Source organism: Taudactylus pleione, unplaced genomic scaffold, assembly GCF_031769625.1.
Source record: "Taudactylus pleione unplaced genomic scaffold, aTauple2 ptg000465l, whole genome shotgun sequence".
NCBI lineage: Eukaryota > Metazoa > Chordata > Amphibia > Anura > Myobatrachidae > Taudactylus > Taudactylus pleione.
Window position 1 is genome coordinate 1942749 of NW_028284867.1, and position 16433 is coordinate 1959181.

The 16433-nt window shown below is 41.8% G+C and overlaps 1 protein-coding gene across 19 annotated transcripts; it reads left to right on the forward strand.

Moving 5' to 3' along the window:
- Positions 1-605: 605 nt before the first annotated feature.
- On the forward strand, positions 606-2594 carry LOC148504613 (E3 ubiquitin/ISG15 ligase TRIM25-like). Of its 19 annotated transcripts, none has more exons than XM_088448820.1 (3): positions 627-1298; positions 1377-1635; positions 2044-2594. In XM_088448820.1, exons 1-3 carry the CDS (start codon positions 627-629, stop codon positions 2592-2594), a joined length of 1482 nt encoding a protein of 493 aa, XP_088304946.1. The 19 variants fall into 19 exon arrangements, with proteins under 19 accessions (XP_088304947.1, XP_088304948.1, XP_088304946.1 ...); XM_088448818.1 differs by having other exon boundaries at positions 627-924; positions 1042-1722; positions 2032-2594; XM_088448819.1 differs by having other exon boundaries at positions 627-859; positions 989-1722; positions 2032-2594.
- The last annotated feature ends 13839 nt before the right edge of the window (positions 2595-16433 follow it).

Genomic DNA, 16433 nt, shown 5'->3' on the forward strand with positions numbered 1-16433 from the left:
GTTACCAATCAACATTCTGGAACTTTGAGCCATCTACAAAGCTCTCACTCTGGCTCAGAATATTCTGAAAAATAGGCCAGTACAAGTACAGTCCGGCAACGCCACAGCTGTGACCTACCTCACTCACCAAGGAGGGACTCAAATCAGTCAGCTATGCCAGAAGTGTCCCGCATTCTCTCATGGGCCAAACACAATCTTCCAGCCATCTCCGCTGTGTACATCCCGGGGTTTCTCAATTGGGAAGCGGATGTCCTCAGCCGTCACAACATGCATGCAGGAGAATGGTCTCTACATCCAGAAGTCTTTCAGCTTCTAGTGGACAAATAGGGTCATCCGGAAGTGGTTAGGAAACCCAGAAATAGATCATGAAATCCAGAAATTACCACAAGACACATCCGAGCAGCATTGCACAATAACAGTTGCTAACTAATTTATTAAAATTGTTCTTAGATATTGATTGGTGGAAAAGCAGCTAAGCCAGGTAATGATCTCATCTGGATGGTTATGCAATCAGCCTCCTCCCACACTAATTGTTCCCTGTCATCACAAAGCATCACTGTATAAATATATGACACTGGTATCTGAGTGTCAGAGGTCACTTTCATTTCTCTCTCCTGCTGCCAGCGATGGCGTCTGCTGATCTGAGACAGGAGCTGGACTGTTCCATCTGTTTGAGCATTTATACAGATCCTGTAACCCTGAGATGTGGGCACAACTTCTGCCGGGTCTGTATTGATCATATGTTGGATACACAGGAGGAGTCTGGAGTTTATACGTGTCCTGAATGCAGAGCAGAGTGTCAGAAGCGTCCTGCACTGCAGAGGAACATAACTTTGTGTAACATAGTGGAGAGATTACTGTCTACTCGGCCAGATCAGGAGGAGACTGGGATCTTCTGCACTTACTGCATTCATTCTCCTGTACCTGCTGCTAAATCCTGTCTGCATTGTGAGACTTCTCTGTGTGATAATCACCTGAGAGTACACAGCAAGTCAGCAGAACATGTCTTATCTGATCCCACCACTTCCCTGGAGAACAGGAAATGCTCCGTCCATAATGAGCTCTTCAGATATTACTGCACTGAGGATGCTGCCTGTATCTGTGTGTCCTGCTGTCTGATTGGGGAACACAGAGGACATCAGATGGAGTCACTGGATGAGGCTTCTGAGAAGAAGAAGGAGAAGCTGAGAAATGTTCTGCAGAAACTGAGCACAAAGAGAGAGGACACTGATAAAAGAGTCCAGAGTCTGCAGGAGCGCAGGAGAGATCAGGGAATAGCAGCCGGTGTAACAGAGAGAGTCTCTGTCCTGTTTAGAGACATGAGGAGACAGCTGGAGGACCTGGAGAAGAGAGTGCTAAGTGAGATCTCCAGACAGGAACAGCGTGTTTCACTCTCAGTCTCTGATCTGATCCAGCAGCTGGAAATAAAGAAGGACGAGCTGTCCAGGAAGATGCGTCACATTGAGGAGCTGTGTAACATGTCTGATCCAGTGACTGTATTACAGGATCCAGACACAGGTGACTTGTGTGATACTGAAGACACAGAGAGACATAATAACCAGGTCCATGGTGCAGGATATCTGGGTGTGAGTCTCATCTCCGGGACATTACACACATTATCTGATATAATAACACGTATAAATACAGGGATCTATGTGCAGGAAGCTACAGACCTATTACTGGATGTATCCACAGCTGGTAATACAGAATCTGATATAATGGGCATAAATACAGGGATCTATGTGCAGGAAGCTACAGACCTATTACTGGATGCAACCACAGCTAGTAATATAGAATCTGATATAATAGGTATAAATACAGGGATCTATGTGCAGGAAGCTACATCTGATATAATAGGTATAAATACAGGGATCTATGTGCAGGAAGCTACAGACCCATTACTGGATGTAACCACTGCTGGTAATATAGAATCTGATATAATAGGTATAAATACAGGGATCTATGTGCAGGAAGCTACAGACCCATTACTGGATGTAACCACTGCTGGCAATATAGAATCTGATATAATAGGTATAAATACAGGGATCTATGTGCAGGAAGCTACAGACCTATTACTGGATGTTACCACCGCTGATAATAATATACAGATATCAGATGACATGAAAACCGCATCCTGGTCACCAAACCAGAGATATCCAGTAACACCAGAGAGATTTGAGTATAATCAGGTAATAAGCACCAGGGGATTCTCCTCAGGGCGACATTACTGGGAAGTGGATGTCAGTAAATCAGTGATGTGGAGGGTGGGGATGTGTTATCCCAGTATAGACAGGAGAGGAAATAAGTCAGTCATTGGACATAAGTTCTGGGGTTTGTATAGGTGTAATAATCAGTACTCAATGATACATGACAGTACAGTGATCCGGTTACCTGACAATACCCCCTATGACAGAGTGAGGATATATCTGGATTATGAGGCAGGACAGCTGTCCTTTTATTCTCTGTGTGACCCCATCAGACACTTACACACCTACACTGCCGCCCTCACTGAGCCCCTTCATGCTGCATTAGGTGTATGGGAAAATTGTATAACTATATCTGGGGGAGTCAGGACATGGAAGAAATCATCATAAGAAATCTGGGCCTGATTCAGAGCCACTCGCTAGATGCGATCGCTCGCACGATGTGTATACAGATTGCGTAGGCAGTGCTATCGCACAGCATTGCATTAGCACGCCCAGTATTTCTTAGCGAGCTATCACATAGTGTATGCAGACACCCAACAGCCTGTTTTAAGACGCCCACTTGTGCACGTCATGTCCAGGAAGTGTATGCAAACATCGGTACATCAAATGCTATCGCATCGCTTGAGGTTGACTATACCCTGCCGCAAGCACTGCGAGCACTTTAGTGTAAAAACAAGTGATGTGACGTGTACTATGATGCTGCCGTTTAATTATGCACACCTCTAAAACGCTGTTGAGATGCTCAGGCACGCCTGTGTTTGCACCTCCACTCACCCGTTTTTAATGGGCAGCCCCTGTTACCACCTACAAACGGCTTCCCCTGTCACACACTCTGCTGGGCTGTCTATGCGCAGCGAGCGAGTGCATTGTGAACTTTCGCTAAGGTAAGCGCACAATGCATACACACTGCAAACCATCGGCAGCAGTGAGAGTATGCATCTTAGCGAGCGGGTCTGAATGAGCTCCTCTGCTTAGAAATTGGTGACATCACAGGGAGGGGAATCTGATTGGTGGAGCATTTAGCCTATGGAATGATGCAGTGGGTGGGGCAACAGCTGAGCTCCTCTTTGCTTCGCTCTAGGTGTTGGGTTACCAGGTGCCCAGTTCCCCAGCATTTGGCCTCTGGCTATGTTACATGTGTGTCCAGCAGGTTCACATCAGTTGTCAGAGTTTTCCAACTTCCCTGTATGTGTGACCAGCTGTAATAACTGTCAGCCTATTATATGGCATTATACTTGTAGCTCTCAGAACATAATATAAATACTATTAGTGTGTCTGTATAATAACTGTTTAACTTCTGATTATACCAGTTTGTGACTATAATGTATATTGCTGTGTGACCAGCCTATTATATGGCATTATACATGTTGTAGCTCTCAGAGTCACATTGTATACTAATATATATACTATTAGTGTGTCTGTATAATAACAGTGTAACATCTGATTATACCAGTCAGTGACTATAATGTACATTGCTGTGTGACCAGCCTATTATATGGCATTATACATGTTGTAGCTCTCAGAGTCACATTGTATACTAATATAAATACTATTAGTGTTTCTGTATAATAACAGTGTAACGTCTGATTATACCAGTCAGTGACTATAATGTACATTGCTGTGTGACCAGCCTATTATATGGCATTATACATGTTGTAGCTCTCAGAGTCACATTGTATACTAATATAAATACTATTAGTGTGTCTGTATAATAACAGTGTAACCTCTGATTATACCAGTCAGTGACTATAATGTACATTGCTGTGTGGCCAGCCTATTATATGGCATTATACCTGTTGTAGCTCTAAGAATCACATTGTATACTAATATAAATACTATTAGTGTCTGTATAATAACAATGTAACATCTGATTATACCAGTCAGTGACTATAATGTACATTGCTGTGTGACCAGCCTATTATATGGCATTATACATGTTGTAGCTCTCAGAATCACATTGTATACTAATATAAATACTATTAGTGTGTCTGTATAATAACAATGTAACATCTGATTATACCAGTCAGTGACTATAATGTACATTGCTGTGTGACCAGCCTATTATATAGCATTATACATGTTGTAGCTCTCAGAATCACATTGTATACTAATATAAATACTATTAGTGTCTGTATAATAACAGTGTAACCTCTGATTATACCAGTCAGTGACTATAATGTACATTGCTGTGTAACCATTATACTGACTTGCAGAAATGTATAAATACATATACGGAAGTTATACACACAATGCCGGGAGCTTGGTGTGCTGGATGCTGGGATTTCCTGTTCGCTTGTGATAATGGGGGATTTGTATCAACATTTTTTTGCATTAAAAAAAGTTATAAAAATGATTTTCGAGTATTTTTCGCTAGAGATACTGTAAGTTTCGAGGAAATGTATCAATGTTTTTCGCATATTTGTTAGATTTTATTTTTTCGGCAAAGTTTGGTTTTCGTTTTTTATTATATCGCTATTTTTGTTGTAATTGAAATCAATGAAAGCCTTATGTATCATAATTTTGTTTTTTTAAATGAAAATTATCGTGTTTTTTTTCGACATACTTTGGCTGGCGATAATTGTATTCCAGCATCACTGATGTTGAAATAAGCTATGTTAGTTACTGCTATTTAGATGAAACTTATGATGAAATGTAAATAATCAGTACTACTTGTAATATATATATATATATATATATATATATATATATATAGAATTATTATTATTTTTTTCAATTTAAAAAAAAACATTAATTGTAACTCTTATAAATAAATAGTTCTCTTTTTTATCATTAAAATTACCATTTGCTATAAATGGGTCCACAAATAAGGTTCAAACAATCTAACAAGTAGTACACATACCTATCCTATAGAAGAATGGAGTTTATTTTATTATGGTAAGCTATGTGAGTTATATACACACACAAAAATGTATCACACACATATATATGTGTGTATGTATGTGTGTGTGTGTGTGTGTATATATATATATATATGTGTGAGTGTATGTGTGTGTGTGTATATATATATATATATATATATATATATACACACTAGCTGTAGTACCCGGTGTTGCCCGGGAATTTAAGAATGTTTGTTTACACATCATCCTCCAACAAACCTCATGAAAAGTGTGACAAATTTCCCCATCAACAGTCCTAAGGTCTTCGAAGGAAGTAGGACCTGTAACGGTGTAAAGCAAACTTCGGAGATAGAAGCATTCAAAATGTGTCGGATGTACAGTGTAAACACAGCCAAGAGCTTCTGTTGCTCTGATACCAGGATAACCATCTACAGCGGCTCCCTGTTTTCTGCGCAGAAAACTTTTGGAGAAGCATTCCATGTGTAATATTTTGGCAGCTCACAGTACAGCAGGGTTCTTGCAAAGTCATCCTTTTTACACAGTTCAAAGAAGTCAATATTGTTGAGTAATTTGGTATAGTCAGACAGCTGGGAATGCTGGGAAAGCCTGCTAAAGCTCTCTTCGATAATAAACATTAAGATCATGACAACACAAAATGCTCGCTGTGAGGCCCTACCCATATGCCGTGAGGCCCCACAATGAGCGTACAGCAAAAATTAACAGTAATTAATTTCAATTTCAAATTTTTTTAGTTGCCTCGGCCGTGTTTTAATACACTCGTATTTTGACTTTCATGATCTTGGCATGTAAACTGTGGATTTGTATAGAAAGACAGAAGGACGGAAATAGTATAAATAGCTGGAGTACCCAGCGTTGCCCGGGATTTTAAGAATGTTTTTTTACACATCATCCTCCAACCAACCTCTCCTTAGGCAGGCCTCACGAACAGTGTGACAAGCTTCCCCATCAACAGTACTAAGGTCTTCGAAGGAAGTAGGACCTGTAATGGTGTAAAGCAAACTTTGGAGATAGAAGCATTCAAAATGTGTAGGATGTACAGTGTAAACACGGCCAAGAGCTTCTGTTGCTCTGATACCAGGATGACCATCTACAGCAGGGATGAGGAACCTCAGGCCCAGGGGCCGTATAAGGCCCCCGGAGTCATTTGGTCTGGCCCTCTGAGCTTTTTTCTGCTAGCCTCACCTGGATAGCAGGGTACCTATAATGGCACCCTGCTGCCAGAATCTATGCAGTAGTGCTGCCTGGAGCATCATTAGGATGCTTCAGACTGTCACATCACTGCCCTTACAGCTCCCCGAAGCATCCTCAGGATGCTCCAGGCATTGCTGTAATCACTGGCGATTGTTGCCCCGTCCCCATGTGACCTCACATGAAGGGGGCATGGCCTGCACCAGGCCCACAAATAATGTTATATATATCAAAATGGCCCTCTGCAGAAAAAAGGTTCCCCACCCCTGATCTACAGTGACTCCCTGTTTTCTGTGTAGAAAAACTTTTTGAGAAGCATTCCATGTGTAATATTTTGGCAGCTCACAGTACAGCAGGGTCCTTGCAAAGTCACCCTTTTGACACAGTTGGAAGAAAGAAGTGAATGTTGTTGCATAATTTGGTATAGTCAGAGAGCTGAGAATGCTGGCAAAACCTGCTAAAGCTCTCTTCGATAATAAACATTAAGATCATGACAAAACATGACAACACAAAACGCTTGCTCTGAGGCCCTACCCATATGCCGTGAGGCCCCACAATGAGCGTCAAGCTAAAATTATGTTTTTTAATTAATTAAAAATTAACAGTAATTAATTTCCATTTAAAAAATGTTTAGTTGCCTCCACCGTGTTTTAATATGCTCGTATGTAAAATGTCACAATCTTCATTTGTACACTGTGGATTTGTATAGAAAGACAAAAGTACAAAAGGACAAGGCTTTTATATAGTAGAGAAAATAGAAAAGAAAAAATAGTAATTAAGCTAAATCCTTTTCTAATTCCGTACTTGACCTGTAGAGGGCAGATGCTATGCAAAAATTTAGTTTTTTAATTAATTAAAAATTAACAGTAATTCATTTTGATGTAGTAGAGAAGATAGAAAATAAAAAATAGTAGATAAGATAAATCCTTTTGTAATTCCGTGCCTGATCTGTAGAGGGCGAATACTGTGCAAAAATTGTGTTTTGTCATTAATTAAAAATTAACAGTAATACATTTTGATTTAAAAAAATTTTAGTTGCCTCTGCCGTGTTTTAATACGCTCGTATGTAAAATTTCACGATCATGGCTTGTAAACTGTGGATTTGTATAGAAAGACAGAAGGACAAATTTTTGCTTTTATATAGTAGATTATATATATATATATATATATATATATATATATATATATATATATATATATGTATATATATATATATATGACCCATAGAAGATATGTAGAAGTTTTTGTTGGGAAAATCAGGAGAAACTAAAGGGGAGGGGGAATCTAGGGATTCCTTTATTTTGATGAACCACTAGAATTCCGCTCGTCACTCACACAGAGTGCCACCTACCGTTCACTGTGCATGTCCAAAACTGAAACAGAGCATGCGCAGTTGTTATTTTTTTTATCGGAACATGAAATAAATCATTTATGCAGTTGTTTTCCCATTATCTAATTCGAAAACTAAAATGCGAAAATTATCGCCATTCAGGGGGTTTATCACTTTTCAATATTTGGTGAAAATACATAATAAATACGACGATAAAAAAAGTGAAAAGATACACGATGTCTGGCGAAAAGAAACATGATCTTTTTGCATTTTTTGATACATATCCCTAAATGAACCAAGTGAGAGCGGCCCCTGTATACTTCCCCCGCACAGGTTCCCCATAGTATCCCCATGCGGGGAGACGTAATATCAGTGACCGGCCAGGACTCATCCTATAGGGATTGTTAAGGTCATTATTAGGCATGTCAGTGACTGTGGTCAGAAGATGGTCACTACCAGCCTGTGTGTGTGTGTGTGTATCCTGTGACATGTCCCAATCTGCTCTCCCACATGTGTGACACAACTGGGCAGTGATTGGCTCATGGGTGTGTCCAGCATCAGAGCAGCATTAGATATAATCTTCCAGAGACTGTATTTAACCAATGATTAATTCCAAGTAGGACATGTTTATGATGTAAATCACTGTAAGCCCTTACAGACAGGGCCCTTCTCCTCCTAGCACTATCCATGTCACCAGTGTGCCCTGTTCCCTTTAGGGTGGCCAATCCCGGGATTTTGAAATTAGTCAGCACGTGCTTTGTTATTTTAATGGCCGGGCAGCGCTGAGCACCTGCAGTAGACGGCTGAGACGATACCCAGCTGCCCCTGACCTTGTCTGTGTGGCTGTGCGCAGCGTAATGTCAGAGGTCAAACTGCTCAGACCGACGCCAGCCCACCCACCCGCACCAGAGGAGGACTGTCTGGACTGGCAGGAGTATCATCATAGAGGGAGCCAGCCAAGGCAGCCATGGAGCAAGGAGCACCCAAGCAGAGGCTGGTAGGGGAATGGGGAAGGGGACAAGAGAGATATCAGGACTAGGGGGGTATAAGGACTGAGGGAGGGGGAGAAAGAGATAAGTACAGAGGAGGGGAGTGAGATAAGGACTGAGGGATGGGATAGAGTGCAGTCACTAAGGGACCTAATCATCATCAATAAATGTCCCAGTAACCATGCGGAAATGCTAGTTTCCTCATATTTAGGTTACCGGGCCATTCATCATCAGGGATCCCAAATGGACCACCTGATATTCAGCAAACTCCAAAAATGGAAAGTTTTTGGAGTTTGCGTGTGAGAACCGCTCCTTCCTATGGGAAGCCCCGCTGCCTTCTCACTGCCTCCCCGGCGACTTGTGCATGCGTGACCATGGGTTCATTCATGGGGAGGAGGTTAGTAATGCAACTATTTTTGTAGCTGTGATACTAACCAAGGGGACAGCTGCTTTTCAGAGCAGCTGTCCCCGCACAGGAGCAATGATTAATTGCTCCATTGTAATGTTTCCCCCACTGCGAGTTGGATACTTAAGTATCCTTGCAGCAAGACCGTTACTTAACCATACGGTCCCCGATGATGAATAGACCCCCTGAGTCCTCCTGCCAGTGACACCACCAACTCAAACCCGGGATTGGCCTCACTAGTTCCACTGTGTTCCCTTTACCAAACTGGTGAGTTTAATCCTGTCTTTTTACAGGTACAGCCTCAATAAGCTCTGTACTGGCCATAGTAAAACCTCCATCCTCTACTTCCCCCTACCTCCTCATCTTGTATCATTGTATTATATTATCCTATTCATGTATTCTATTTGCCTATCAATGTACAGTGCTGTGTGCACCTTATGGCACTCTAATAGGAGTATTCGCTCCACATCGGAGATTTTCCTGGGATAAAGTATCGGGCGCGCGCCCGCTTTATCCCCGTATTAAATATAAAACCTACGAAAACGGGAAGGTGCGAAGTGGGATCTGCATAAAAAAACAAAATTTTCCTGGAATAAATTGTAGGACCCCCCCTAAAGTTGTAAAAACATGGGGGATCACTATGGGCACCCCCGTTTTAGCCTGCAAATGAAAGTCGGGGATTTAAATAACTGCAGCAGGTGTTTTTTCCCGACATTGAAGAAGTGTTGCAGAAGAGCACTTAGGTTATTTTTTTCATATTTTTAAGTGGTCCCATCAAATTTGGGGTACATGAAAATGGGTACTAGCATATTTTTATATCCCTAAAGTAAGTTTTTAAAAATTCTGCAACTATGCACCTGCCGCTAATAGCCTATTCTAGAATACACCTGCCGCATACTTGCAGAATAGCCCTGAACCTATTTCCCTATTTTTAAACACTTTTTTTCCCTTTTTTTTACCCCAATTTTTAAATAAATTTTTTGGGGTGTCCCTATTTTTTTTAAAAAACTTTTTTTGACACAGTTATTTTTAAAATGTCATTCCCAGGGGTGTAGACTATTTTTTTTAAGCCTGCACCTCTAAACCCCAATTCTGCACTTTTTTTCGCCACCTATTCAGTGGTGAAAAGTTATCCCCGTTTTTTTTCAAAGACTTTTCGAACCTGCGAAAAGGCTTTGAAATTGAATACGGTGTAAAACCAAAACCTCCGAAAATGACGTCATCGGTGCAAAAACATCGCAAAAACGAAGTTTTCACTCCATATTGAATACCCCTGTATTAGTAAAATATGATGATAATAATAATAATAAAAACAATAATAAAAACAATAATAATAAAAAAAAACATACAATAATAATAATAGAATAATAATAAAAATAATAATAATAAAAACAATAAAAATAATAATAATAATAAAAACAATAATATAATAATAATGAATAATAACAATAATAATAATATGGACCTTTGGGTCTAAGCTACAAATTAATAAATATTCAGATCAATTGTGGAACATAAAACAGCTGCTCTGCAGTGCAAACACAGCTTTGAACTCGCCATGCTCCTTCATTACCACTGCAATATAGTTTTGTGGAACAATGTGGCAGAGACACAGCAGCTCATACAGACAGAGGGGAGGAGTTGGGCAGACGTTCCTTGCAAACGGAATTAGCCTACTGGTTATTATTACAGTGCCAGCATATTCCGTTTGCACTTTACAATTGAAACATTTCACTCTCCAGACTGTATTAATGAGGTAATAAGCCTGTCTAGAGACGCACGCTAACTGCACGCATTGGTCACATAGTTCAGCTGTTATTAGCTACTGCAAGATATTCTTAAAAAAACCCTGTCCTGAGTGTAAGCACAAATGCGCCATTACGTATGCGACCGATGGTACCAGAGAAAGTGAGGGAATACCATGGGCACTTCTGGGTGGTGACTGAGAGGTGGGCTGAAGTGTACACAAAAAATACATTGCATTTGCATATTATCAAAGTGTCGTGGGCGTGTCAGCAAAGCCAGCTGCATTCTCAGCTGCACAACTGCAGTCACAGAGGCCAGAGTCATACAGAGGTACTGCACCCGCCATAGGGCTGGTGTAAGTGTCGTTGGTGCACATGATGGAGCCCCGATGGTGGAGTCAAAAATCACTGGCGGTGTTAAAGCCTCTAGAGACACTGAAAGTGGGCATTTCTGTCTGTGGGGCTGAAATAAGCGGCCGATTTGTAAGCTATACACACTTACCAATTGGCCACTCAATGGGGTAAATTTACTAAGATTTGTTTTGGTCCTGATTTATCCTGTTTTTAAGCTCGGATAGGATCGATCAAGTACGGACGTTTTTTTCACTTAAAAAATCAGGAATTTACCAAGCTCCCGGCCCCCCCCCCAAAAAAGCATAACCAGCACCGCACTGGTCGGCCAGTCCTGGTTCTTAAAATTATGGGGAACAAAACAAGTAGGGTTCCATCGTAATTTAGGAACCAGCACTTGGCTGCAGGGCTAGTCCTGGTTTTAAATATAGGGGGAAAAGAAATGCGTAGGGGTCCCCCTATATTTAAAACCAGCACCAGACACAAACCGACCGGGTTTAATGGCCAAAGCATTCGCACCCCAAGCTGGTCAGGCCAAGCCAGGGATCTCAGGGGAGGTGAGGACCCCCATAAGAAGGGGTCCTCCCTCTTCTGCGCACCCCAGGCTTGGTCTAAAGTGCGGGGCTCTTCACTGCACCCCTGTAGCTGTGGGTATGGGGGTAATAAAGTGTTAAATAGTGGGCATATGGGTGCCGGCCACCTGCTGGCACTTGTAGTTCCACAAGTGCAAAAGGGCAGGTATGCTGGCACCTGTAGCTCCACTGTAAAATACAATAGTTTAGAACTATTTAACACTTTAATACCCCTGTACCCACCACTACAGGGGCGCCCTTCTTGTGGGGGTCCCCACCTCCCATGAGATCCCCGACTTAGCCTGACCAGCTTGGGGTGTGAAAGCTTTGGCCCTGGAGACTCAGTAATAGGTCCTCCTGGCTGTGGCATTACACTCCGGTCGGTTTGGGTCAGGTGCTGGATTTAAATATAGGGGGACCACTATGCATTTTTTCCCCCCTATATTTAAAACCAGGACTGGCCCTGCAGCCAGGTGCTGGTTCATAAATTACGGGGAACCTACTCATTTCGTTCCCCATAATTTTAGGAACCAGGAGTGGCTGACCAGTCTGGGGCTGGTAATGGTTTTGGGAGGCTGACTCCTCGTAAATGTATTTTTTTAAATGAACCCTTAAAAAACACTTTTCAGTAATAAACATATACAAATCACACTGATTTGTGTATGTTTGCTGGAATCTCGTAGCTCAGGAGATGGTGCATTTGAAACTTCTATTGACTCCCCAATTTGGCAGTAAAAATGGCCGAATTTAGCAAAACGAATAATGGTAAATTCCCGATTTAATGAAATTAATGAAAAGTATTTAGGATTAAGAATAATGATGAGATTGTAATTCGGGTGGCAGATAAAGGCAGTGGTGGTTTTGGACTGGGAGCATTATGATGCAGATATTAGACGGCAATTGGCAGATACAGTTACTTATCAGGGATTACAACACAATCCAATGTATGAAATAAAATCAAAGGTCGAAATGTTGTTAATTAGAGGATTAATCCAAGGTTGGATAGATGGGAATCTAGTTAAATTGTTAACAGTTGAACATCCAGTATGCCCAATATTCTATAGTATCCCCATGATACATAACCGCACCACCAGGTCAGCCGATTGTGTCAGCCCGCAAGTCTGTATTACAACCCCTGGCACAATTTCTTGACTTGATATTACAACCGGTGGTTATTGAAAGTGAGAGCTACATAAAGGACACCCCTGATTTGTTGGCTAAATTAAGCACAATTGGGGAGCTACCTGATGATGTTCTTTTGGCCACAATGGATGTCGTGTCATTGTACAAGACAATCCCACATTTAGAGGGAGTCCAGGCTGTGAGAGAATTTATATCCATAACTGATATTGTTGGTCCACCTGTTGATTTAGCTTACGAGATAATAGATTGTGTTTTGGAAAATAACCATTTCCAATATTGTGACTCGTATTATGTGCAGAATGCTGGGACCGCGATGGGTTTGAATTTGGCGACAATTTATTTATGACGAAGTATGAATGTACGTACTTCTATCCCAGATATGGTCCCAACATTCTGCACTATTTTAAATTTATAGACAATGTTCTTGTGTTGTGGCGTGACTAGTTTGAGACTATGGTGGAGGAGTTAAACTGGCTTGATACCCCCATCAGATTTACTAGTAGGGTTGAGGTAGATAGCATTGAGTTTTTGGATGTGTCTATTTTTAAACGTGATCATTCTCTCAGTATGACACTTTTCCATAAGGCAACCGATCGCAATAGACTACTATATGCGACAAGTCACCACCCCAAGGCTTTAAAGGAAGGGTTGCCAATCTCTCAATTTGTCCGTTTAATAAGAATTAACACGTTGGAGGAGAGGGCATAGGTTCAACTCAAACAGATGGCAACATGGTTTTTGGATAGAGGGTACTCGCGAAGAGTGGTCAACAGAGGCTTGAAAAGAGCTAGAAATATCTCTATGAGGACCCACACATTTTAGAGAGTAGAAGAACGAAGGCAGCCTTGTTGTCACCACCCAGTTCAATACTAAAGCATCTATTTTTGCCAAAACTGTCAAAAAAACACTGGAAGATAGTGGGAAGTGATCCCAACTTGAGAAATTTAGCGAGACCACCTCTGGCAGCCTTCAAAAGAGGGCCGAACTTGAAGCAGCTATTGATTAAACCAACCAAAAACTTAAAGAAGGAGGATTGGACTTCTTGGCTGAGCCATAAAAAGAAGGGATGCTTCTGTTGCCTAGGCTGCACCACTTGTGGGGACATAATACCTGGCAAGGACTTTGCCCACACACATACAGGTGTGAAAATTGGCATTAAACACTGGCTCACATGACCATCATCTTATGTTATCTATATGTTGATGTGCCCCTGTGGACTGTATTACGGACCTCCAGGAGTTTTCGCGAACGTATGGCTAACCACAGGAGTTTGATCAGGCAAGCCATACTACATGGAAGCAGTGATAAACCTGTGGCCCGCCATTTTTTGCAGAAGGGTCATCAGGTAGCGATGTTGAGGTCTATTCTGATAGACCATGTTCCTAAGCTTGATAAGGGGTGGTGACAGGGACAAATTGTTGTTGCAAAAAGAAGCACATTGGATTTTTAAGCTAGATACAATCTCACCAAGAGGTCTCAGTTAAAATATCAATTATAGATGCTTTTTATGAAACATCTTAGTAGGAACTCATTTGTGGTGTTTGGTATGTGTATTTTTCAATCTTTTTTTTATTTATTTTCTATATACTTTTGGTATGTATATATAGTCTTTCATTAATGTATTTTTTGGTTACTTATTGTAATTTTTTGCATTATTATAGAGGGATTAGGAAGGTTTTGAGGTGTATAGGAGTGAAGTGGGAAATTCATTGCACTTTATCAGTTATTCACTCTCCAAGGCAGCTCTATAGCGTGACCTAAAATAAAGTATTCTGAGAAGATAAGTAGTGACCAGCATTGTGGTGATTGCAGCCCAGTAAGCGCAGCGCTCTATTGATGTTGAAGTTTATTTAGCAGGCAGTGACTGTGTAGCAGACCATTGGCGCATGCGCTTCTTGTTATACTGCTGGTGTACTGTGAGAAACCGGAAGTGCATCAGCGTATACAGGCTTGGAGCGCACAGATGTAACGCAGGGGGTGCCGGGTCAGAAACCGGAAGTGCTGAGGTGCATGCCCGGCGGCCTGGAACGCACGCTGAGAGCGAGCACACCCAGCTGTGATCTGGCTGATTATCATTGGGACTGCATATAGGGAGCCTTGGAGGTGAGTAATTTAGTAACATAGAAACATAGAATTTGACGGCAGATAAGAACCACTTGGCCCATCTAGTCTGCCCCTTTTCATTTATCCTTTTGGCAGCTTCAACCCTATTTGCTCCTTACGTCTCTCTTAAGGATATTATTATACCTATCCCAGGCATGTTTAAATTGTTCTTAGCCTCAAACGCCTCTGATGGGAGGCTATTCCACTTATCCACTACCCTTTCTGTGAAGTCATTTTTCCTCAATTTTCCTCCCTCCAGTATCAGTGCATGTCCTTGTGTTCTTGTACATCTCTTCCTTTGAAGAATGCTTCCCTCCTGTCCCTTGTTAAAACTAGGGCTGTGCGCCGGATCATTTTTGCTGGATTTGGATTTGGCTCCGATTCGTCGTCCGGCTTTGGATTTGCCAAACCTGCCGTGACTGGCTTTGGATTTGGATTTTTTTTACAAAAATTGACAAAAACTAAAATAACATTATTATTATAAACCTCAATAACATTAATTTACAGTAATTTACAGTCAATTTAGACCACCTCACAGCTCACAATATTGTTTTCACCATTATAGGTCAAAGGCTGCAGTGAACTGGCTGGTTACTAAGCGACAGAGCAGCGGCACAGACACCGCAGTTTAAAGCACATCTATGAAACATTGACACTCACTACTGAGTCACAGTACTTGTGTGTTATGGACAAACAGAGGGCTAAGGCCCAAGGAGTCACAGTGCTTTTATTTTATACACAGAGGGCTAAGGCCCACAAAACCATGGTGCTTGTATACACAAAGGGCTAAGGCCCACAGAGTCACGGTGCTTTTATTTTATACACAGAGGGCTAAGGCCCACAAAGTCACGGTGCTTGTTTACACAGAGGACTAAGGCCCACAAAGTCACAGTACTTGTATACACAGGGTGCTAAGGCCCATGGAGTAATGGTGCTTGTATACATAGAGGGCTAAGGCCCATGGAGTCATGGTGTTTTTATTTTATGCACAGAAGGCTAAGGCCCATGGAGTCACGTGCTTTTATTTTACACACAGAGGGCTAAGGCCCACAAAATCATCGTGCTTGTATACACAAAGGGCTAAGGCCCTCAGAGTCACGGTGCTTTTATTTTATACACAGATGGCTAAGGCCACAAAGTCACAGTGCTTGTATACACAAAGGGCTAAGGTCCACAGAGTCACGGTGCTTGTATACACAGAGGGCTAAGGTCCACAGAGTCACGGTGCTTGTATACACAGAGGGCTAAGGTCCACAGAGTCACGGTGCTTGTACACACAGAGGGCTAAGGCCCACGGAGTCATGGTGCTTATATACACAGAGGGCTAAGGCCCCCAGAGTCACGATGCTTGTATACACAGAGGGCTAAGGCCCACAGAGTCACGGTGCTTGTATACACAGAGATCTAAGGCCCATGGAGTCACGGTGCTTGTATACACAGGGGGCTAAGGCCCATGGAGTCACGGTGCTTTCATTTTATACACAGGGGGCTAAGGTCCACAGAGTCACGGTGCTTGT

Coding starts and splice junctions, on each gene's coding strand:
- LOC148504613 (XM_088448804.1), top strand. CDS start 627: ATGGCGTCTGCTGATCTGAGACAGGAGCTGGACTGTTCCATCTGTTTG. Junction 1,810..1,869: donor TATAGAATCTGATATAATAG/GTATAAATACAG, acceptor GTATAAATACAG/GGATCTATGTGCAGGAAGCT.